Source organism: Stegodyphus dumicola, chromosome 1 (assembly GCF_044657685.1).
Source record: "Stegodyphus dumicola isolate Sdum_Otavi_A_Nest chromosome 1, ASM4465768v1".
Classification (NCBI taxonomy): domain Eukaryota; kingdom Metazoa; phylum Arthropoda; class Arachnida; order Araneae; family Eresidae; genus Stegodyphus; species Stegodyphus dumicola.
This window is the reverse complement of record NC_140768.1, coordinates 40,632,356-40,658,331: the sequence shown is the minus strand read 5'-3', so window position 1 is coordinate 40,658,331 and position 25,976 is coordinate 40,632,356. Positions and strand designations below refer to the sequence as shown.

The 25,976-nt window shown below is 30.8% G+C and overlaps 2 protein-coding genes across 6 annotated transcripts; one reads left to right on the top strand and one right to left on the bottom strand.

Annotated features, from left to right (window-relative positions):
• Positions 1–5,335: 5,335 nt before the first annotated feature.
• On the bottom strand, positions 5,336–12,699 carry LOC146999068 (platelet-activating factor acetylhydrolase IB subunit alpha2-like). 5 transcript variants are annotated; one of them, XR_015040458.1, is made up of 3 exons: positions 11,867–12,696; positions 5,722–5,832; positions 5,336–5,567 (listed from the first exon to the last, which is right to left on the bottom strand). XR_015040458.1 is itself a non-coding variant. In XM_085814120.1 (3 exons), the coding sequence occupies exons 1-3, from the start codon at positions 12,446–12,448 to the stop codon at positions 5,401–5,403; spliced, it is 918 nt and encodes a 305-aa protein (XP_085670246.1). In that variant the 5' UTR covers positions 12,449–12,699; the 3' UTR covers positions 5,336–5,400. The 5 variants fall into 5 exon arrangements, 4 of the variants coding, with proteins under 4 accessions (XP_085670246.1, XP_085670248.1, XP_085670251.1 ...); XM_085814120.1 differs by lacking the exon at positions 5,722–5,832 and adding an exon at positions 8,629–8,797 and having other exon boundaries at positions 11,867–12,699; XM_085814122.1 differs by lacking the exon at positions 5,722–5,832 and having other exon boundaries at positions 5,336–5,584.
• Positions 12,700–14,546: 1,847 nt separating this feature from the next.
• Positions 14,547–25,078, top strand: LOC118194817 (myosin regulatory light chain sqh-like). The gene is made up of 4 exons (XM_035366022.2): positions 14,547–14,778; positions 15,237–15,436; positions 20,959–21,188; positions 24,840–25,078. The coding sequence occupies exons 2-4, from the start codon at positions 15,250–15,252 to the stop codon at positions 24,945–24,947; spliced, it is 525 nt and encodes a 174-aa protein (XP_035221913.1). The 5' UTR covers positions 14,547–14,778; positions 15,237–15,249; the 3' UTR covers positions 24,948–25,078.
• Positions 25,079–25,976: the final 898 nt, after the last annotated feature.

Below are 25,976 nucleotides of genomic sequence, written 5' to 3'. Positions count from 1 at the left end.
TAAGATAGCACTTATCTGCATCATTCGTTCTAAACGATGATTTTAATGACTCTTTGAGGAAGTAAGGATAAGAACTTAAATATATAAACAGAGCTACTAAGTATGTCACTGCGTATGCCTCCATAATGATAGATAGCAAACCCATATCTACAAACTTAAAAGGCTACTTCACAGCACTGATCTGGTTATATGTACGCCATAACATCTATCATTTTATACATTTAGAATCTAGAATGATCCATTCCCAATATTTACATCTTTTAAAGGAATATGAATGTTGGACATATTTAGAGTTTTAAGGTTTCTTTAAGAGTGAGAGACTTAAACTTGTTTCCCTCTCTAGCTTTTCTTACGAATGAAAAAGTAAGGTGTGTAAAAATAGATGATACTGTGAAGGCCGTTACTGATCTGTTGTCCAGGCGTTCAGAAACCACAAATCTGTATTCCTACGTCATCAGACAGGCTTCCTAGATACATATCTAAAATCATAACAGAACCCTATGAAGAGAACTTTAGTTAAGACATATAAGGGAAACCCTAGTCTCAGAATATTAGCAATTCCATGCTGAAGCATTCGTTGACTAAGTCTTTTATTAGTTTCCCTTCTTACTCTTTGTAATAGAGGTTGTAGCAGGGCATTTAATGTTTGGCATAGAGAAATCCAAAAAACAAAACTTAAAAAAGTCAGAATTTCAATAATGTTCCGTTATATATTAAAAAATGCTTTTTACTATACTTGCCCATCAGTAGCCGAGCGGTAAACTCACTGAACACTGATAGTTCGGCCCGTGGTTCGAATCTCGGAGAATGGGCTGGCTGCATGGGTGTTTTCTTGATTTTCCCCATGTGTAACGTATATACGTGGCAGTTTCCTTTAAAGAGTCCTCCAAGAAGGCATCCCTCCCTTTAGTCAGATAGCCCTTGAGTGTTTAGCTGCAATCAAACAAAACGAACGAAATCGCCAGAATTTTGCACTAACGAATCACCTACGCAAACTTCTGGGGGAGGATGGCATACTGCAGCCTTGATCATTATTTAGAAGAAAATGATAATAGCTTTCCTAATCACAATGGTTTTCTAGAAAAGGAGATCAATACTGAAAATGTACTTCTGTTCAGAGCTATATTTTCTGCTTTTTTTAAGAGGAATCACTTGATGTCAATATTTTTGTGACAAAGAAAAAAAGTGTATGAATTAGAGTTCTCTAAAATCTCTTCATTGTTGTTTGCAGAGACCTTCCAATTTTTAAACAAAAATTTCTCGAAGAACTGGTTGTTTCTCATAAAAACTGGTACTTTGTTGTTTTAAGTCATTAACTCTTTCCAAAATTTTTGGAGTGTTATGTTATGTAGGTTATTAAATTATCTGCAGTATCTGAAACCTTTTGGCTGACTGCCAATAACCATCAATATTTTTGATGGGCACTGCTGTTCTTTAGTTTAGTTTTAAAATTTTTAAAATCTGTTCAGTCCTTTTTTCACTGTCTTACACCAGTAAACTAAGTAGGCGTTCATCTCCACTGGCTGCCAATTCATAAGCCAGTAGTGATCTTCATGGGTACAAGTATTCTTGGATTTAATTTTAAAAAGTATCTAAATTTACTGCAATATCATATATCAGGGATCTTTAACTTATAGGTCTCTGGCGATGAACAACATTGGCAGGCATCCATGTTCTTCAATATAATTTTAATTAAAAATGCTATTTAAATTTAGTGCACTACTCTGTACTAGTGAATCTGTTTGTTAACAAGTGACAACCAAGCTTTAACTTTTTTGGATCGAATGTTATAAATTATGTAGGGGCTACCTTTCTCATGAAAACAGCCTCACATTAACTGAAGATTTGGAACATCTATTCACAGACTACATGGTTTGCTTCTAGCAGTCACTGCACCTAAGGTACAAAAAGTTCTCTTTGATTTCAAAATTTTTTAGAAATCTGATCGTCCAGTGCTTAGTAACTACCATTCTTGGTACAAAATGCATCCATTCTGCACTCCTGCCTTCGGATCTCACGTCGAAAAGGTAACACAACTATTATTATGCCTGAATAGAGGATCTAGAAATATCCCTCTGCACATATGAAACTTTTGAATTATTTCAGAATTTTATTAAAGATAACAGTCATGTTCTTAACTGTAGCATTTTTATGAATACAGACAAGAATATAATAATTATATCTATACAAATGTTTCTAGGTTCCCTAATCACATCTGTTTGGCTGTTATGTATAATACAACACTACTTTAAATACCTTATATGGCATTGAACCTATGGTAACGTTTTTAAAAAGTACAAAATCTTTTTTATAGATATATTAAGTTTGTGATGAAGCCACGGTTAATTTTTATACTCCATAAACACAACAACGTGGTTTAACATAGTAAAATCTAAATTTTTTTTGTAGTTTTTTCAACAGTTCACAACAATTTTATTTATATGTAGTAGTATTTTAAAACTGTACTTGGACGTATTCTTGTCTTTACTTACCAGTTTAGAAAATCTGGAAAATGTTTGGTATATACTTGATACTGTATATTGCATTTAATTTGCACCAACAAAACCAATTCTTATTTTTGTTTCGCTTATACCTTGCAAAGTTCATAGGATATGTTTCATGTTTTGCAGGTGTAATCTTTGGCATGAAAATACAGTTATATCTTGAACAGATCACTTCCACATACACAAATGATATACCATAACACAAAATATTCTGGTGAAATCCTATCTGAAATGATCTAAATTTTTGTGTCATGTTTCTCAGTATAAATCATACACACCAATACAGAACAGTATATCGTATCTAAAAAATATTTTTTGGTTCCTTACGTATATCATTATAGTATTCATTTATGAAACCTCTCATTTTCTAAAAATGCAGGTTTTATTCCATATACTTTTGACACTTTGACGTTTTCAATCTGTAATAGTGCTCAACTAGACCCAATATTTAAAATTGCTTGTTGTAGGCTTTTTACACCCCTATTCTGCATATCACAATATTAGTTGCTGTTATAATCAGTCACATTTATTCATGCTGTGAGAAAAACAGCACAGTTCAACATTGATGAAATAATTAACACTTAATTCCAAGAACCATTCCTACTATATTATGATACAAATTTAAGAGATTTATGAATGTGTTAGAATTGTAAAGTTTTCCGTTTAATGAAAACATTAGGAAATGTGACTTCAAATGGTTGCTACAGAATATTACAAGTTTGAATTTAACTGCACACTTTTGCCCAATTCATGCACTATAGAACCTCATTATTTTGGTTTAGTAGATTAATAATTAGATATCAGATTAGCATTAAGTTTTATTTTCTCAGTCATAGAGCATCCAAGAATAGAAATGATAATTAATTTAACACTTCAAAATATACTCATGTGCATGAAAATAACTGTAACCGATGCAAAATGGGAGAAAACATGGTCTTTGTAAAAGCAGTGTTTGTTCTTTAGTTATGAATGTTTAAATCAAATCTGGATTTTATGTATATGCTATTATTATTAAATTTAAATGAAATACATGTATATGCTTAGAGCAAATATTCACTTATTTTTAATGTGTCAAACAATTTATGGATATTAAGAGTTCTGCAGAAAATTCAACTCTTTGAAACCATCCATGCAAATGGGAAACAAAGAAATTTCAGCAAGTACTTCTGTAATGACAGGAAATAATAATAGGCATTATCTAACTATTAAGTAACGATAAGACTTATTCTAGAATTAAAATTATTTAATTTCCTGAATGCTTTAATATAAGTCTGGCTACACTCTTCTGTGTGAAAGACCACAAGCCCTTTGCCTGACACACAAACTTTTAAGCCTCCTTATTTTGCAATAAATAGTTAAAAATTAAAAAATGGGCTGTAACTTTAGCACTCATTTTTCATAATTATTATAAGACCAGTATATTCATCTTTTTGATTAGCAGCAAGTTCACTCCTATTTCTTTGTTTTTGAATGTTGAAAAATTAAAATATCTAATTATTGGTAGCTCTTTTGATATTGGAATGTGTGAAAGTTTAATTTGTATACAGCTTTACATACTGAAACTTAACAAATATGCAAGTACTCTTATTAACCAGGGAAAAAAAAAAAAAAAAAAAAGTGTCCACATTTTTAAGTGACTATAGCGTTTTTTAATCTTAATCAATGAAAATCAATTGATATCATGGATGATGAAATAAAGAATGAAAATATATTTTATTTAAGAAGAAATTGGGATAATGTATTAGTCAATGTCTTGTAAGAAACACTACTTATACAGTCAAAAGTCTTTAATCCGGACTCGTCGGGACTTCGGCGATTCCGGGTTATCGATTTTTCCGGATTATAGATCATCAGTTTAAATCTGGTAAGATGGCATACAGAAATTATAAAATTAAAAATATGAAACCGTAATTTATAAAATAATGAGCAATTATGATCTAAAGGGTATCCAAATTTACCAAAAAAGAAGCCTAATATTTATTTGTTTACTTTAAACATTTCTTTTAACGCGCGGATGCGTAAAGCATACCTTACTCATAGCCGAAATTAGAAAATTGCAACCAGAAAACTGTGATTTGTATTCGTGATATTTATAATGACGAGGAATTTGATTTAAATCATATCAAAGACGGAGTACATCGAAATTAAATACTACATTTAGTAAGGAATAAGCCGACTAAAATAAAAACATCTGCCCTGAAGATAACGATAGTGTTGACAGATCAACTTCCAGTTCATTGCGCGCCGCGACGTGCCCCCCCCCCGCGCAGAGCAGCGTGAAATTGATAAACAGATTTCGGAACGGTTAGATAAACAAAGGATATGCTTTTATCCATTTTTTTGTAGCAATTCGTTTTTTGTTTGATGGACATCGAAACATACTTTCGTTTTCTAGATCCTTTGGGAGCTCTAGCATCGGAAATTCTATTTGACATAATCGAAAGTTCAAGCTTACTTTTAGAAAATTGCTCTTACAGTCTGCAAAAAATAATAAGCCGGATCCAATTTGAAGATTAAGGAACAACGCAATTATCAACATTAAGTGAAATAGAAAATTAGATAATTTTAGCTTTTACCGTCCGTTATACATTAAACGCGCACGCGAAAACGTATTCTGCACTTGCGCAGTCGTAAATGTCTTGCGCGCACGAGTAAAACGCCTATGCGCATGCGTCAATGCGCAGAAAGATTTTAGCTTTGAGGTCCGGATTATAGATCATTCCGGATTACGGGTGTCCGAATTAACGACTTTTGACTGTATTATGCTTCATAGATATGACTAATTCCTTATACGTGGAGTAATTTTCAGTAAAAAATAATTCAACAATGGATAATTTTTTTCCCAGACTTTATTCAGAATACATAATAATTATTTTACAAAGTTTTTATTCATCTTTTATTTCTGAAAATAAAGACATATCAGATAAAATTTCTTGAATAGAGTATAAATATTATTATTCAACCATATTACTAAAAAATTTATGAGTTTCAGTTTCAGAAAATTCTCCCGGCAAAGCTTGCTCTTGACTTTTAAATACATACCAGATTCCTGCCAATCGTTTACTGAAAAATAAAGAAGACTAAATTCAATTGTGAAACAGCCAAGATCACTGAAAACAATGCACTATTCATTTTGCAAACATAAGCCTGAAATATTAAAAATGATTAGATTGAGATCAGATATGAGATTATTTATGAACAGAAAAATTTGCAGTACTTGCATACTATCCCATTGGCCATGAAAATTGGTGCAGAACCACTAATCATTCCTGAGGAAATCCTTCACAGTCAATGGGATGAAGTGTTAAGTACAAATTCTCTGATTCCTCTTTAAAAATAAGAGAAAATTTTGGCATGTAGGTCCCCGAGAATGCATTGTTAACATAAAATGAACTATTCTCTATTATCCACAATTGGGGGTATCACCCTGGCCAAAAGGGTTCATTGTTGCCTACTTTAACAATTTTCTCTTATACTACCAAGTTACATACAAAACATAAGCATTTTTATTTGTTTATTGGCCATATAACATCATTACAAAATAAAGCAAACTAAAAAAAAAAGTGTTTTTATAGAAACTGTATGGCAACAGATGAATTGCAAAATATTTGTCCATTATACTTTATATTTTTCAAGCATCACCAAAGGAATGGAATGCTGTCCTGAAAAACATTTCTTAATTTAAATTTCTTTAAATATATCAATCACTTAAAATTATATGCTTGTATATCAATTTCCGGAATTCAGTTATATTAACTTGCGTATTTAAACTTTGATTTTTAATCCTCTGATAAGCATAGTAGCATACTAAAACACCACAGCTCATATTATCAGTTTGCAAAATATGTGAAGGACAAATTATTTTCCATTTAGTGCTAGTAGCAAATATTTTAGCTAAAACCTCACACCATGTATGAATTAAAATTTGATACTCTTGCCTACATGATTTATTTTGTGGATCATAAAATTCAAAAACCATATCTGGAATATTTACTATTATTAATATCCAATGACAATTTAAATTTGCAGGGATAAAAAATAATTTCGCTGATTTCAATCTTGTTAGTAATGGATCTTTAATACAAAAATTTGGTTTAGGAATTTGTAAATTAAGTCTTAACAAAGGCAAAATCTTCATAACTGTTTAATATTTTAAATAAAAAAGAATCAATTATAGTATTATAGAGCCATCCTTTTCGAAAACATGAAGATACAGATTTAAACAAGTGTTCTTCTTCATTACTTATAAAAGGATCTATAGACTTTAACATATATGGTGTAATTTCAATATCATGTATTTTTAAACATGATTTGGTCAAATGTTTATTCATTCTAACATTTACTGAAAAGTTTTGCTCTGCTGATGATAAATTTATCTTTTCCTGTGTACAAGGTGGAACATTCTCAGTTAAAATATTATAAATAAATTTTCTAAACTGAAGGGTATCTAAAGGAAGATTTAAGGCTAATTTATTTACATGTTGAAATGCATAATAACAGATGAAGACCCCACAACTGCTAGCATGCGGTGGACACTGAATATCCTATGAACCGTTAATTTGTAACTCACTGTTAATTACATTAGACCATTTATTAGTTAAGTTTATGTATTTTGGATTGCATGAATTTATTAACGAGTCATATAAATAAAAGGTATTTTTCTTTAAATCTGCTATGATCAGAACCCAATGAGAATCAATGCAAGCAGGAATCAATAAATATTTGAAAGATTTCAAAGAAACAGGAAAAACATTTCCAAGTGATAATGCATCAGATAAGATAAGCTGGGTAATCGAGGAATCAGCAAAAGTATATTGATCATCACTTTCTAAAATTTTGTATAAAAATGCATTTATGATTACATCAAATAACCACCCCCTAACAAAATCTGTACAAACCGATTTTATAAAAAATTCTTCACTTTTACTGATATAAGAATCTAAAGACTTTAAAGCAATACGATTGATACTATAGCAGCCAATTTGTAAAATTCTTTCAGAAATATCTTCGCTAGACTTTAATGGAAGGGAAAATGATTTATTTTGATCAACACTGGTTAAATCACATAGATATTTATCACTGTCATTTAAATCAAATGCTACGGCTTTAAATTTAATTTTCTTTTCCACACATTCATTTATTTCTGGATCATCTACATTATCATTAAAATCTTGATTCTTATTCTGCTGACATTTCTGTAATTTTCTCTTTTTAGAAGTTTTAAACAATTGTGGATTAAGTTTTTGATTTGGTGCAACTGGACATGATGCACTTGAAACTGCTCTTGAATTTTCATTCGAGTTTAAAATTCCTCTACATTCTGAAACTAATGAATTTAATGTTGTATGAACACACTTTAACATGACATTTTGGACTTTTGGTTGTCTTATTAATTGGAGTAATTCTTCTACAAGCTTTTCACATGCATTTACTCTCTGTTCAATACTTTGTGGATTGTAATGATTAACAGAATACACATTTATTGATTTCATACTTTCATTGCATTTCTGATTCGATTCAAGATTAATCCCCGAGGGATTAAACACACAATCATTTTGTCTATTAAGGAATGAATGCACTTTATGTATATGTTTGCACAGGAATTTATCTAAGCAATTGCAGTGATACAAGTGACTACACAATGAGATACATGATACTTTAGGGCATCTATAAAAGCAAAAATCCTGACACAGACAAATTTCAAAAAGACGCTGCACAGTATATATTTTATTTTTTGTCTGAGAACAAACAGTCCAAGAAGTATCAGAGCATTTATTTACATCACTGTCCCTAATTTTTAGTCCTCTCTGATGCCTACTTAAACAAGAAATGGAATTTCTGGGAGCTACATTAGTGTATAATTTATAGGTATGATTTAAATATTTATCTTTCTCAATTGTCAGAAGTGTAGAAATTAAAATATCTAATCGTCTATTATGTCTCCGCTTAAAATAAACAGTTTTCAACTGATTGTGAAAAGATTCACAGTACATGTTAGTATCAGTAAATGCATGTGGAAAGTTCCGATAACACAAAGCCCATTCCTCTAATCTATTTTTATAATTTTCAGAAAAATATTCAATAAAATCTCTACTTTTCCTAGAATAGTCATTCAAAAACTTACTTATTTGATCATGAAAAGTGATCTGGTTTCTTTCATGTAATATTTTTGTCAATTCTCCTAGCATTTTTTGTCGCACTTCCTTATCTACCACTTTAGAATTTAGTTGCCGGAACCAACTTTGGCGTACGTGCCACGAACATAAAAGATGCTTAACTTCTTGACCAAAAACCTTTGAAAATGCAGGATATGTAACTTTGTCATCATCTGTCATTACACAGTTTACATATAAATTTGGTACACGACACTTTAAACTATTAAATAAACAATAAAGAGTGTCAGCATCTAGAAAATTAGTAATAAAATGAGCAACTGGATAGCCACAACCAAATTCATCAGGTACTATAAGATTAAGAAGGTAAAAATCATACCGGTTAGTCTTATGTGTAGAATCAATACATAAAATCTCTGTACAACCTTTTATCATCATTTCTTTCTGTTCACGCGTCTGAAGACCAAGAGCAAACGATACTTTATGATTTGGAAGATTATCTAGATCAGTTGGACCGTACAAAGTTGAATTATTCTGAGGCTTATATAATAACACAGGATTGCATGCTTCACATTTTAAAGTTTCAATGATTGAATTAACAGAAACTGCATCACTACTTGGACGCAATGAATTGTTTAAATATCTAGAATAAGCAGAAATAGTTTTACGGGAGACAAAGCTTTCCTTTATTCTGAGGCTTATATAATAACACAGGATTGCATGCTTCACATTTTAAAGTTTCAATGATTGAATTAACAGAAACTGCATCACTACTTGGACGCAATGAATTGTTTAAATATCTAGAATAAGCAGAAATAGTTTTACGGGAGACAAAGCTTTCCTTTACAGGGAAATTATTTCTATTCTCGCGATTTCCTGATCCATCTTGTAAGATATCCCTTATTTTTTGTAGAGGCACAGATAAACGTAAATTTGCTTTTATCAAACACCGCATACTTTGTTTCAATGGCTGATATTTACAATTTTCAAACTTTTGCTCATGATTATGTTTAGGAAAGTAAAAAACAGAGATTTTATTCATTTCTTCACAAGCCCATATTCTGACCGGACAACGTACACTTTTTGAAATGGTACCTTTTTCATTTTTCCGACTAGTTTTTTTTTTTTCAAAATCAGAATAACCTTGCGTGGTAAACTGACAACAATAATAATGATAAGTTTTAGAATTTTTCGTTACTTTAGAAAACTTTCTGAATGAAGTAAATGTCGAGGTTCCTTCCAGTTCTAGCCAATCTTGAAAATAACTCATTGTTTCAAATGAATATTCTTTTAAGTTATTTAAATTATGTTCATCTGCTAAATGCTTATTAAAATTTAAAACATATGTAAAAGACTTATGGCAATCAGGTATGAAGCATACATATAATTTATTAACTTCTGTGCAAAATTTCTTATGTTTAAAAAAATGATAATTTGCAAGGATAACATTTATTACAATTTAGACATTTCCGAGGGTAAACAGATGAAAAATTTTGTTTTAAACAGGTACTTGTTTATTTGAACATTTTTTTTTTTTTTTTTTTTTTTTTTTTTGTGGTTATAAAATGAATTCTTCGATTTATAAGTTTTCAAGCATATTTCACATTTACGAAGATAAGCCATTTCTATTTTATCACTAATACATTCTTTGGTTTCTAATTTTTTAGCACTCAATACATTATCAATGTTTATAAGAATATTACTCCGAGGAGAAGTTATTGAAAGTTTAAAATTTTCAGTTTCAAGTTTTTCTTTGCAATTTTTTTTATGATTATTAAAAGAATTTTTAGTTTTATAGTTTTTTTTACAAATATCACATTTTCTAGGATAAAGCGATGGTGCATTACAGTCAATTTCGGACCCCCCTCCAGTCAGAATAGGACACATAGACTTATTTTTCCTCACCTGACAATTAATTTCACTGCTTTCTACATGATCTTTTAGTAAACAAAATTTATTAAAGTGAAAGAAACTTAGGCCTGAACTACAAGAAGTGCTTTTTCTGGTCATAGAAATGTTCTTTTGCTGCAAAACATAACTAGAGGCAAAGTCAGAGTAAAAATCATCTTTTGTTGTACACAATTTAGGTTGTGAAATATCAAAATTTGTTGAATCATTTTTTAAACTCCCTTTGCCACTAACAGAAGCACAATACAATGGATAACAATCACTGAAAGAAACAGCACTTGCCTGCTGTACACTACAACCAGCAGCAGTGACTGCATTCTTTAGTGATGATCCCATGTAGGCCATTACACTTCTGAGGCGCAAAACAGCTGAAGCAGCATTCTTCAGATGCAAACTGCCACTAACAGTCAAATCCCTCCTTGGACACAAACCATCACCAAAAGCACGAATTGGTTTCTTCTGAAAACTAGCAATTGGGACAGTAGTGTTCGTAGAAGAATTAACAGTGGAACTAGCACTGCTCCTCAGAAAACGGCCAGAACCATGGACTGCAACACGCCTGGAGGAGTCAACATCAGCAAGGATATCATTTCTATGACAGGGGCTGGGAGTGACGTTATTCCTTGAATGCAAACCAGAAGCAGCATTCTTCGGATGACAGCCAGTACCATGGACACCAACAAGTCTAGAATGACAGCCAACACCGGGAATGACAACGTTCTCAGGACTTAGGCCAGGGGTAGCAACGTTCCTTGGATGCAAATCAGAACCAGAACGAGGGACGGCAGCATTCCTTGGACGTGAACTAAAACCATTGACATACTTAAAATGAGAGCCAACACTACATATGGCAACATTTCTAGGATGACATCTAGGTTTAGTCCCATTCCTTACATGCAAACCAGAACCAGTTCTATGGACAGAAGCGTTCCTTGGGCGAGATCCACCACCATGGCCAGCAATGCAAAGAGACCGAGAGCTAGCATCTGGGTTGGCAATGTTTTTCGGATGTGAGCCAGGGGTGGTATCATTTTGCAGATGCAAACTAAAACCATCTGTGTGGTTAACAGCATTCTTTGAATGAGAGTCACCACCATGGACAACACATTTAAAACGAGATCCAGCACCAGAAATAGCAACCCTCTTCAGCCAAGAGCCAGAAGCAACTTTAGCAGCATTTCTCAAATCAGAATTAGCCTTCCTAGTAGCATCTACAGCACAACCATGCTTTAAAACAGTTGAATAGAGAGGATAAGAAGGGCTTGCAGAAACAAAAGAATCACTCAGAGGTGGAAAATCCAATGTAGTAAATGAAACACAAGGCAATACAAAAGGACTTACCTTTGTAGAAACTGGCTTTGAAGTCAAAACGATCTTGATATTATCCAGGAAAACTGCCGCAAGTTTCTTGTTCCCCAGACGGTTTAGATGTAATCTATCCCTAGCCAATAACTTAGCTCCAAAATGATGAGACGACCTGCAAATAAAAAACGCTTCTCGATTTTGGCAGTACTTTTCAAGTTGAGAATTAATTTCTACAATCTTTCTATTAATTACCTGTAAACGGTTCAAAGCTGCTACTCGCTGATTTAAAGTTGTGAAAAAATCTTCACCACGTGGTAGGATATCTGAAATGATAACATTGATATTCGGGTTCAAACGTTTAATATCCTTAAAGAGGCAATCGTACTTTTTAAGAATATCTTCAACACTGTCATTCGAATTGTTGGTACCAACATGTACCAAAATCAAATGGTATCGATTGTCCAAAAAGGTTATCTTACGTCTTAACCTTTCTATCGTTGCACCAGGAAAAGAATGTAAATCTACTTCATAATTCAGAAGATTCGCCGGTAAATATTCATCCAAATATTTAACCATTGAATCTCCAATTATAAGTAATTTCATCTTTTTTGGTTGCATATCGGCAAAACAAACAACTACAAATCGAAACACAGATCAATAATTATATATGCTGTAAATAAAATGCAACTATAAATTAAATGAAAATCAAACACTAATCATAAATATAACAAAATACAAATAATTATTAATAGAAAAAAAGAAGATAAATAGCTGAAGGAAAGCGAGAAAAATGGCGCAAAAAATAGACTCCTCACACTCGCTAATTAACACGTGAACTAAGTTAGCGCCAATTCTTGACCTCGCGGAAAAATTTACGGGAAAAAAATAACGCCAAATGCTCGCTAAGCTTTGTTGCCAACGGAGATATCAAAGGTACATATCCGGTGATGACGTAGAACACACTTCCGGGTTCCGATTTGCGGAATTCTGTAAAACTCATAATTGTAACGGACTAGCCTAAAAAATATAGTGTTGCCAGGTTCTCCATCCCAATCTCTAAGTTGTTGTCGAGCTGTTTCGGAGGGCTAACCTAACTCGCTGTTTTGAAAGGGGACAGTACTGTTTCACGGCAGTATTTGGCATATATTGATTTTATCATTTTCTTAATAAAATCTGTAAGTATCCTTATTTACTAATTTGACAAAATTTTTTATTCATAACGTGAACCGTATCAGGAAGTCTTAGAATTGTAAGAAGCAGGAATATTCGTTTTTATTCTTTTCCTCAGGAAAACTGGCTCGTTTACACTAGCAAATATTGAAACATCCTCGATCTTAACGTTGATGTAAGTTGCAATCTCGAAAGCGAACACATGTTAAAACTAAAAAAAAAAAAAAAAAACCCTAAGAAATTTTATTATCCATTTGATCTGAACTTTTGCTTTATTTTTCTTTGTGTTTTCTATAAGCGCTTTAAGTCTAGCTATTCATTATGTTCTGGAACTCGAAGTGAACAAGAAATTTTGCTCATAATCATATAACATTGCTGTGGAAATTAACGATTAACGCAGCCGATAACACAACTCTTTTAGTAATCTTTTCTTCTGGAATTTCAACCATACTGCCACAAAAAGGTTCATCGATTTCAGTGTCCCGAGAGAGACATAGAATTGAAATGAATCTGTCAGTATCTCTTCTACAATTTTTTCAGAATTAACCTAGCCTTATAGTTCAAATTGTGCTGAAGACATCAGCTCAATAGCTCAATTCAAAAAAAAAAAAAAAAATTTGTGTGTGTGTGTGTGTGCCTTTTCTTTAGTTCCTAAATTTGTAATACAGTTGTCCACATAAAAAGATTGAGTCAACGAGCTGTTTGCTTCATTTCATCCGATGAGTTTTCTAGATGGTAAGCTATAGTTGCTTCTAGTAAAAATGGACTAAAAGAAGCAGCAAGTACCACTCTACAATGTCAGAGAGTGATTATTTCTTCTAGTCTTGATAACTCCTTCCACCACAGAAATTTAAAATACTTCCTGTCCTCTGAATTCAAACTGATTTTTAAAACACGTTTTTTTGTGTCTGATGTTACCCAATTGTGTTTTTTCGAAACTGAACTATCGATTTAGGTACCAACTCTTATAAACTTGGTCCTTTTTCTAAACAATTATTCAAGGAATTTCTTTGGAATCTTTTGTTGAAGCATCAAAACCGGGCAAATTTTTGTTGCTGTTATACCAGCTTTTATCACAGGATGATGTAGTAATTAGAGTCCTTTTATGTCTACATTTATCTACAATTTCAATAACTCCATTCCAAACCCACTCATTAAACACATCATCATATTCTCTCAAATATACTGGTCTAATAAGATTTTTGGTAGTTGATATTAACCGTTTAGTGGCTAACTTTTTATTCGTTTCTAATTTCAGACGTACACTTTTCCATGGCAAACATACTTTATATTTGTTCTCAAACAGATGAGTTAAATTTAAAACTCTCGGGAAAAGATTGCTGCAGATTTTTCATTATTTATAGTAATTTTCTATTCTAATATTATTATTTATAACATCTATAGTAATTTTTCACAGTAGCAGGAGTCTTATTTTTCTCCTCTTTTTTCCGCAGTAAAATAAATATGAATAAGATTTCAGGAAGATTTGCGAGAATCGAGAATTAATTTCATCTAATTGGCAACAATAAAAGACTTCCCGTTTCCGTCACACTTTCAACTTAAGCGTCTGCAACAGAAGAATTTATTGTGACCTAACCTAATGTGGTATTTCAGTCGGTTTGTTCAATGATGCCCTTTTTTGGTTTCATTCTCGTAGCATATGACGCTGGCGTAAGACTTCGCGTGCAGTTTCTAGGCTGAGGTTTCATTTCTTGGAGAGGTTAAGTCTTTGGATATAAAGTTGTAAAGAATTATATCGTATTATTATCCGAATATTGGTAAATATTGTTATTTGTAATACTGTCTTTTTGCTCTTAAAATTTATTTTAATATATACTTGAATTTTGGTAAAGGTTAGACGTTCTTTAAATCTGATATATACTGTTTATTAATTAAAAACCGCGGTGCTTCGAAATGATAGCTGAAATTTTAAAGTGTTGTTATTTGCTAGATTTTCCCCTTCCCGTCGCTTTGTGTATCGAGTGGTGTGAATGTTGTGTCTTATTTTTAGATTTTCTTATTTGTGTTTGCACTTGATCTTGAGAAAAGAGGTTCAGTTACCTCAATTCTTGGATATTGCTGTAATTAATGGCAAATGTCCAATATGGCATATTGCCATTATTTGAGGTAAATGTATTGTGAATGAAACTCTCAATACGGGTAGACTGTTATTTTTCTGCTCCTCGTCTCCTAAGTGTTCATTCTACTTATAATATATTTTCTTTGTAATTCTTAGATTTCCTATAACCATGGCCAGCCGTAAAACTAAAGGCCGAAGTACAACTAAACGACGTGCTCAGCGAGCTACATCAAATGTATTTGCAATTTTTGACCAGGCTCAAATTCAAGAGTTCAAAGAAGCGTTTAACATGATTGACCAGAATAGAGATGGTTTTATTGATAAAAATGATCTGCATGAAACTCTTGCTTCTTTAGGTATAAATATTTTGTTATATTTGTAATAACTGTACATTGATATAAAATATGATGTCAATGGGATAGTAATTTTGTAACAGTATTTCTGCTTATATATAATATTTTGCCTTTTAATATATATATGCAACATAAAAAAATATGTAAATTAAAATTCTAAATTAAATTTGCAATAGCTGCTTAACTCTTCATTTTAATTCGATATTTCCCCTTTCTATTCTAAAAATGGTAATTGCTTATAATAAACATTTTAGGACTTCATCTTTTCCAGCTTAATCCATGTCATACGACTTTTACATAATTCTGTTTGCATAAATGGTTTTGCAAACTAAAACTCCGAACAGACAATGATGGGAGGGCTATTAGTTAGCCAATCAAATTATATCAAAATTGAAACTAAACTAACTACTCTTGTTTAAGATTTTGTCTTGAATGGATCAAACTTTGCTTCTGCTCTTCAGCCATACTGATCTGCTGCTTCTATTCTTATCACAAAGATATCAAAAATGTAAATGTTATGTTCTAAAACGGGCACATTTGCAGTTCTACTGTTTTGTGCTTTAACATCTATTATTATCTATCTATCTGTTGATAGTTTGTGATAATAAACCAGCTCTGCCGAATGAGCTGGGTGCATGGTTTTCATGAATTTTTTGCAGTTCCCCATGAAGACATCTCTTTCCTTATAGAGTTAGTTTCCATGTGCTTTGCCATATCTAAAACCATATTTAAATAACCAACCAACCTAATTTATGTGTGATTTCTAAACTAAGAAAAACCCAAAACTCACTGAAGCCTAGTATAATGATTAGAATTCCGGTCTTTAAAAATCACAATTTGATTTTTAGAAATGTGTTTATTCTATGCAGTAAAGGCCGCAAAATATCTTTCGATATAGAACATCTTCAAAAGCTGCACACACACAAAAAAGGATAAAATACTTATATTCATGTAAATTTTGCTGTTGTTAAACATTTCTGTAGTAAAAGACAGCATCTTTTTATTCATATTTTTGATGCATTATTTGACCTACTCAGATGTGTTGATGCACAATTTTGAAATCAACAAAATAAATTTTGTTGCATATAAAACAAAGTTAGGTAAAATAACAAACGATAAAATTGTGGAGGTGAAAATTAACTTGTTTGGAAAGCAAGAGAAGGTCTTCTTATTAATATTCTTTATCATAAATTTTAAAAATAACTTATTATTAATCAATATTTTAAGCATTATTAATAAATGAAAATAAAGAAATTCCCCGTGAATGACCCTCAGTAAAGGTCTGTTTAAAAATTTAAGGTTCAAAATGACTGTTGCAATTCACTGAAGATTATAATAAAGTGTGTAAACCACATTTGTCATTATTGTTTATAACAAATATGTAAATTTTAAAATGTGCCAATGTATAAATTCGTGTATACCTTATACCTAGGTATATGCTTATTTTAAAACAGTGGCAAAAATTTTATACTTTATAACTCAAAATGTTTTTTGAAAAGTTCATAAAAACTATTTAAAAATACAAATTTTAAAAATAAGTAATACAAAATGTGCGATATTTTATTTTCATTGAACCTAAATTTGGAATTCTGAAAGAAGGGATCAAGTAAGTTTAATAAAAAAGAGATATTAATAAATATATACCAAATTCAGTTAACATTTGAGGAGTTAAAATTTTGAAGATCTAATTTTTAAAAGCTACCTAGGTGATTTTGATGAAACTTGGCACTTCGGCATAATTTGTGGCATAAGATCAAAATATGGAAAAAATTGGTATGTTATTTCAGAAGAAGTCCAATTTTGTGTCAAAATACCTATGTTAGAACAATGCTGTATATATAAATCTAATGTATAGTATAAAGTCGCGCTTTCGAGACATGAAAAACGCAAGTTGAATTTTGTCAGTTCATCCAATAGTAAGAGATACAGAAATGTGTTTTTTTTTTTTTTTTTTTTTTTTTTTCCAAGTGACCTGTAAACTTTATTTATTTATTTATTTATTTTGTCTTGTGTGTTTGGAATGTTTTTCTTCATAAGAAATCAGATTTAGTCTCTGTGTGAATAGTGTTTAACACAATGTAATAGGAATAACATAATTTTGTTAATTGCTGCTAAATTAAAAAAATCATTATTTTCAGCTTAGTTATATTTTTAGAAAGTTAAAATAATTTTTTCTGTGGTTTGCCCAAATATGGCATAATTATAGCGGATCTCAAATTGAGTATATATTGAAACAGCACACACTTCTCAAAATAAAGCAAGAAAATTGAGACTATAGTAAAATTTATGGTATTTAAATTCTTTTTTGGCAGCATATGTGATAATCTGGTTGTAACTCAGAGAGCTTTTTACCATAAATTCTCAGTATGAATCCAGTAGCTAGCAGCATGTTTTAATAATAATAATCAATAATTTTTGGTATTTTTAATTTTTTAATAATTCTATATTTTGAAAGAAAATTTATTCATGGAAAATGTTAAGAAATTAATGAAAATATTAACCTTTAGAAATATTACATACAAAAAATAATTTTTCATTTATTTCGTTCTTATTTATTCCCCCTGAGTTTATTTACAATTGACAGATTATGTTTATCATAAAAGCATTCAAGTTATAAAATACTCGCATTGGATACATTTAATGAGTGGCTGTTTGTTATAATTTGTTTTCTTTGGAATATATACATGTATATTTATATAATTTCAAAGGAAAAGTATATTTTTGTTACATTCCTAAAAGTCTCTTTCTTGTGTCACCTATATTATATGAACCACATTTTCTTCCATTGTATTCTTATATTTCATAAACATATATTATGAATAAAAATTTGAATTGTAATTTACCATCATGTATTCAGAGTATTCCTTTGAGAAAAAGTATGTTAAAACAAATTAAATGAAAAATTGTTTTTTGTATAAAATCAAATTTTTGCAATTTTTTTTTTTTCTTTTAACATTTCCTTAAAATAAATTTTTGATGAATGCTTTTTTTTTATTTTTGAAAAAACAAATATTGAAAAAATTAAAAGCAATTGCTGAATTTAAACTGAATGCGGTTAATCTTCGGATTATGGTAACTTGGCGTTTTTTTGCGAAAATGTGGCACTAACCCTGCTACAGCAACCTGCTAGTTTTGTTTTGAATGCCATTTTGATTTCACGAAGTAAAGGCATTTTTTTTAACTCAACATTTTTTCCAACAATCTGATAGCCGAATTACGCTTATACTAGAACTTTTATGGAATAAAAATGCTTAATTATGATGAACATTAGGTGTGAAATTAGGAGAAAGTGCACAATCGCCCACTGCTTGCCGTGTTTTTAAGAATTGCACATACACGATATCATCCATGTACACGTCGACCTATTTTCACTTAAAAAAAATCCCAGAATTGCACATAAATGGCATTGCACACACTCTTGACTTTATCCATGTACACTGCTAAAGTCCTAGCTAGTAACCTTTATCGCCTTACCAAAATGTCACCAAACTACCTGTTGCCATATTCCAAAGATTAGCCCTGAATGCTTCTGGCTAGTAGCTATGTATATTAACAACCAGACTTAGGTGCTTGCTGCAGAAAAAAGAAATATACTAAACAATGTTTGTGTTATTTAAATTTTAGATTTAGCTTTAATTTTCTCATATAGTTTGGAGAGATGTATGCTATCTCTTTACATAATAATCATTTTTAAAATCTTCTATATTTGTGGTTAGTTATTTAAATTGTGCCAAAAAACACAAGGGCTACCTGCCCAAGGAGGGTGTTGCTTTATGGAAGATGTTTTATTTATAAAGTCTGAATTTTTATTATAATTGTATAGGTAGCTGTTTACAGATGTTATGTTTATTAATTTTAGATTTTATATATCAGCTAGGAATATTTCTATATTAATTATTTTCACACATATTAAACACTCAAAAATAGTTTTTATATTAATCTGACATGCACCCCTAAAAAAATTTTTTTTTAAAAACTAATGAAACTTTTAAATAAATCCTCCTCTTGTTTTAACTTCTATAGAAACATATTTAAGACAATAATAGCAACAATAAATTTATATTTTGCGATTTTTAATTTTTAAGTAATTTTTTTTAATTCATGATGTAACCAAAATTTTTATTGACATACTAAAATCAGCTGATCATTTTTTATTACATATCATTTTAAATCATACAAATAAAATTGTTAAAATTTTAGACTAAAATTCTCTTTAAATTGATTTTTATTGCATAAACCATTGTAAAATTTATTCGCAGCCGCAACATAGTTTTTTCTTTAATGTTTAAAAGTTTCAATGATATTTTGATTATGATTATTGTAAGCAGTGGTGAACTTAAAGGAACTTGTTCCTTTATTAGATTTATCTCCAATTTGCAAGCTCCATATTCTTTTGTTAGCTTGTTTATTTATTTAAAAAAAATTGTTTTGCATGACATAATCATATTTTGACTTAAAATTAAGTCTCTCTGTTTCTGAGAGTTAACATCTTATCTGGTTTTTATTTTAGTCAAACATATTGTAGACAACTATAAAATTTTAACTGGTGCTGAGAAATATTGTCTGCTTTCAATAATTATATTGTTAGGTATTGTTGTAATTTATTATTGCATATGCATTTCATTGAGATGCCTTTAGCAAAAAAATGCATAATGAAATCTCAATGCTATAAAGAAAATTTAAGTCATTGTGGAGATTGTTGCTATTAAGAGTGCTGAAACTAAACAAACATTCAGCTAAGAGTATTTCTATTAAAACAAGAAAAAGGTCTTCTTTGATTGTACAATGTATTTCATATTTAAATGACAACCTGAAATCTCTTGAAGAATCTAATTGTAACCATCATGTAGAAACTTTTTTTAAAATCCTTTTCCTTAGAACATTCTAGATATCCTGATATGATCCTGATATGAAAGATGGAAACCATATTTGGCAGCTTCAGGCATAAAATTTGCTATATAATTAAATTGATTCCATATTTTATGTAATTTCTTTCACTTTTTTCTTTTTCTTAGGTTTAAAATGTTTTCTAGTTAATACTTAATTACTTGTATGTTCTGTTTTTGTAAAAAGTAAAACATTTAATTAAAATTTGGTGTTTTGCTTTATAAGATAAAGTTCAGCCCTTCATTAAAATTTTCATAGCTCGCAAATAATTGCAAGGTATCATTTTTATCATTGTTTTCAGTTGTTAATTCATTTCTCTCATTTTGTTCTTGTTGAAGATTGTTATATTTGAAATCAGTATCATGCTAATTGAAGCAGAGATTTGTGCTTGATCATCATATTTAGGGTATTCAAACTTTTTTGTGAAAATTCAAACTTGTATTGTAGATATATGAAACATGGTAATTTTTATTAAGTGTGCCAAGTTTTGAATCAGTATCTAATTTTATGTATTATTGTCCTTTAATTTCTGATCTATGAAAATAATGAATTTTCTTCCTTGATAAGTGTAGGTATATGTGAATTGTTAGAATTCTTGTATTTTTTTTACAACTCGCATAAGGATTAATCTCTTTTAGGAAAGGACCCTGCTGATGACTTTTTGGAAGGAATGATGAATGAAGCTCCAGGACCTATTAATTTCACTATGTTTTTGACTCTCTTTGGAGAAAGACTGCAAGGCACAGACCCAGAAGATGTCATAAGGAATGCATTTGCATGTTTTGACGAAGAAAACAGTGGTGTATTACATGAAGACAAATTGAGAGAGCTTTTATCTACTATGGGCGAAAGATTTTCAGAAGATGTTGTAAGTATATGCTCCCTATATGGATCAAATAAATTTCTCTTTTTTTTTTCTTTTTTTCCCCCTTTCTTTCTTCTTATTTTTTGTTGTTGTTTCTTCTTCTTTTTTTAATTATCTGGCAGCTTACCAGCAGCCAGATATTTACAACAAATATCTGATCTGTCCTAGATTTTTTTCCCATCTAGTAGGGCTGGTAAAATAAGATTTTAGTAGATTTCCTGATATGCTAAGTAAATATAAGCCAATTAATCTTTGAATGTTATCCTCTATGAGCAAGCTGTCTGCATGTGGTTTTCTTACTCCTCCCCCAAGTGTAATGTGAATATCAGTTAATATTCCTTGGTAATAAGTTGATAGTTGTTGCAGGATTTATTCTAATAAATAATCCAATCCAGTGCTGTAATATGGAAATAAAAGATATGCTAAATTGAATTTTAGAAGGCAGCGAAGAGCAAAATAATTGAGCATTCATTTCAGTTGGAAAGGCATTTTTCACTTGAAATCAGTGTTAAACCAAGGCTGAGTTTTATACAGTCTTCTTTAATCCGGACTCGTCGGGACTTCGGCAATTCCGGATTATCGGTTTTTCCGGATTATAGATCATCAGTTTAAATCTGGTAAGATGGCATGCAGAAATTATAAAATTAAAAATATGAAACCGTAATTTATGAAATAAAGAGCAATTATGATCTAAAAGGTATCAAAAAAAAAAAAAAAAAAAAAAAAAAAAAAAAAGAGCTTTACATTTATTTGTTTATTTTATTAAACATTTCTTTCAATGCGCGCATAGTTGAAATTAGAAAATTGCAACCAGGAAACTATTTGATGTGTATTCGTGATATTTCTAATGACGAGGAATTTGATTTAAATCATATCGGAGTACATTGAGATGAAATACTGCATTTAGTAAGGAATTATAAGCCGAATAAATAAAAACATCCGCCCTGAAGATAAGGATAGTGCTGTCAGATCAACTTCCAGTTCATTGCGCGCCTCATCGCCCCCCCCCCCATCCCCGCAGAGCAGCATGAAATTGATAAACACATTTTGGAATGATTAGAGAATCAAAGGATATGCCTTCATCCATTTTTTTGCAGCAATTCCACTTTTTGTTTGATGGACATCGAAACATGCTTTTGCTTTGTAGATGCTTTGGTAGCTCCAGAATCGGAAATTCTTTTTGACATAATCGAAAGTTCAAGCTTACTTTTATAAAATTGCTCTAACAGTCTGCAAAAAATAATAAGCCGGATCCAATTAGAAGATTAAGGAACAATGCAATCTGCAACATTAACTGAAATAGATAATTAGATAATTTTAGCTTAGCGTATACCATCCGTTATACATTAAACGTGCATGCGTAAACATATTATGCGCATGCGTAGATGCATATGTGCATGTGTAAAGGTATTATGTGCATGCGTAGATGCATATGCGCATGTGTAAAGGTATTTTGCGCATGCGTTAACGCATGCGCTGAAAGTTTGTAGCTTTGAGGTCCGGATTATAGATGATTCCAGATTATGGACATCCGGATTAAAGCTGTAGACTGTGTTTTGTTTTTATGCATAAAATATATTGATTTTTAGCGTACATTAAAAATAACTAACTGATGGTTGCTCTTACTTTTGAAAATATTTACTTGCATAAAGAAAAAATTTCCCCGCCCCCTTCCCAAGCCATGCTTTTTTCTGAATTCATTATTCAAAATAATTTCATATTGACAGTGAATAAAAAGAAATGATGATAGAAAACACTTTTTCTTTATCCAATAACATAAACTGCTTGGTCTTATTAGAAATGCAGTTTAATTTTGAGAAAATAAATTTTGGGGTTTTATGTATGCATTTGTTGGTTGTCTTCAGAAATGATTTCCTATTATTTTTGGAACTAGACTTAATGAAAATGTCTGATAAAAATTTAGAACTTACATTTATAGTATATTCTGTTGTTTTTCTAAAGACAATAAATGCAGTTTAAAGGATAGATTTACAATTAAAATATTTTACTTAATTAAAGATGAAAAAAATATTTAGAAAAACATTCTCTTTGTAATTGCAATTTGCAGTTTTAAATGCTTTTCACTCATAATTTATGTAGGGTTACTAAACATACGTAAGGCTTCTGGTTAGTTTATAGTTGCTGAAATTTCTTTTCTCCTACACTTCCTGGCCCACCAGTGGCTGAGCGGTCAAGTTGCTGAACACTGGTAGATTGGTTCGAGGTTCGGATCCCGCAAATGGGCTGACTGCAAGGGCCATTTCATGATTTTCTCCACGCATAACATGTATATAAGCCAGTTCCCCTTAGAAAGTTGTCTAGGAAGGCATCTCTCTCTTTAGGCAAATAGCCCTTGAGACTTTGCCGTAATGACATAAATCAAACCCCACTCATTCTCCCCCTAGTAATCTGAATCATCATCACTTTTAAATTTCCTTTCTGTTCTGTTTTTGCGATGCAGAATGTTTTGTCCATTTCTTATTAAAACAGTGGTTTAATATATATTGTCATAATTTATTTTAGAAAAGTTTTCTCTGCACTTTGTGTATCTAATGTGCATCTTCACATTATGTGCATTTAAACTATTTTACATCTCAAAATTTTAAGTTACTTTTTAAAAATAACATGAAACATTATTAGAAGAAATGTCATTTGCTATTTCATATTTCTAAATATTTGTTATTTAACAATTGTAATAACAAATGTCATATGACATGTCATGTTTCATTTATATTTCTATATTTGACTTGAATATGTTTATTGCAGTTGGTTTATTCTGAAAAAATTTTGCATAGTAGAAGTTATTTATATTATGTATGAAGGCATAAAAAATTCACACTAATATATTTTACTCAATAATATGACATATTTCAGCATGCTTTATAACAGTTGAGCAAATATTAAAGTATTGTGCTCATATTAAAACTTGTACCTGAGATATTTCATGAATAGCCAATGTGTCTTAATTTTCTTGTTTAAATAATTCTGAACAGCTGTGTTGCCATGGAGAGCAATGCCACTAAATAAGTCTCGGCTCAGCCTTAAGTATTTGCAAAGTGCTAAAGTGAAAACTGATAAATCGGTTCAGAAAAGCAGGGTTGCATTATAAAGTAACATTCAACAAAAATTGCAAGTAGCTGTCTTCTAAACTCTGTGGTTATTTATACTTTAATTTGTATTATAATAGTAGCTGACAAAAGTAGAAATAATAGTAAAACCAAATTATGGATGTAACCAGGCTAATTAATATAAAATGTTATAATATTATGACTTCCCCCTCCATTTATAAGAGGCTTTTGCAGCAGTATTATTTTGTTTATTATGTTTTAGCAAAAGATTTTTGTATGTTTAATCTGAATTTCTTCTTTTTTATATTTAATGTTAGAACTATCTGTTAGTCAAAGTGGAAATATGTTTCAGTTAATAATTTGATGGTTCTAGTGATCAGTTATTTTATATTCTCAGTTCATTAATTTGTATTTTGTGGGAACTTTCAATGAAGAAATTATGATTTGAGCATTATTCATGTGCAATGAATTGAAAAAATGTTGTATTTTATTTAAAAATTTATGAATTTTCCAGTACAAAATACCTATGAATTTTATTTACATTTTAAAATTCAGTATTATTTTTCTTAATTTTTTTTCTATCTAGATTGATGAAATGTACAGAGAAGCACCAATTGACAAAAATGGAATGTTTGATTACATAGAATTTACCCGCATCTTGAAGCATGGTGCAAAAGATAAGGATGATGAATAATTCTCCTTTTCTTCAGTACTGCATTTTAAAAGCATTTTATATTATAATATTTATACTCTTTTTTATACTTTGGAAGCCTTTTGTACTTTTAGATTATTTCTTTTCAATAAATGCATAATGTGGCAGCTGAATTTTTACGAAATGGATTTATTTGAATGTTGTTAAATTTGTTTTTACTCTTTATAGTTTAAATATATATGATATCGGATTGATATTTGTTATATAACATATTTATGTAAATAGTTGTACATGAACATTATGTCTATAATCATCGATAAAAATTGCTTTTAACATTTGGAGAAATTCCATGCATATCAAAAGATAATTCTCTTCTTTTAAAAAGGATTGCTATAACCTTAAATATCATGCACATAATAGTACTTTGGACAGAGAGCACCTATGCAGAATTATTGGTTTAATAAAGCAGGCAGCTTTTTTATCTTTTAGAATGCTTTCTGTTTTTCTACATGACATAAATGCCAAACGGTACTGAATTTCATCACTTATAGTTATTTTAGTGGTCTGTGAATTAAATTTATCATTTAAAAGTCTCAATGAATTAATTAGAGAAGTAGTACTATATAAATTACAGTGGTGCCTCGCATAAAGAACGCCTCGCACAGCGAACGCTGCACACAACAAACTTCATTTCATGAACTTCGTTTCACTCAACGAAGTCGCCCGAGCTTCCACGACCGCTTTGCCCGAGTTTTTACGACTGCTTCGTCAGAGCTTCCACGACTGCTTCGCCCGAGCTTAAATAAGGATGCAATCAAAGTAGCCGAAGGAGTATCAAAACTATTTCATGAAAACATAGGTCTTCAATCCACGAGGAAATGGAGAGGCTATCAGCGATTTGGATTAAGGACAGGCAGGTGAAAGGTGATGTAACAACCCAAGATATTATCTGTCACAAAGCCAAGAGAATTTATGACGATCTAAAGAAAAACGTCCCTGGAAGTAGCAGCAATCAAGATAATGAAGAAGAATTCAAAGCCAGCAGGGGGTGGTTTTTCTAGATTTAAGAAA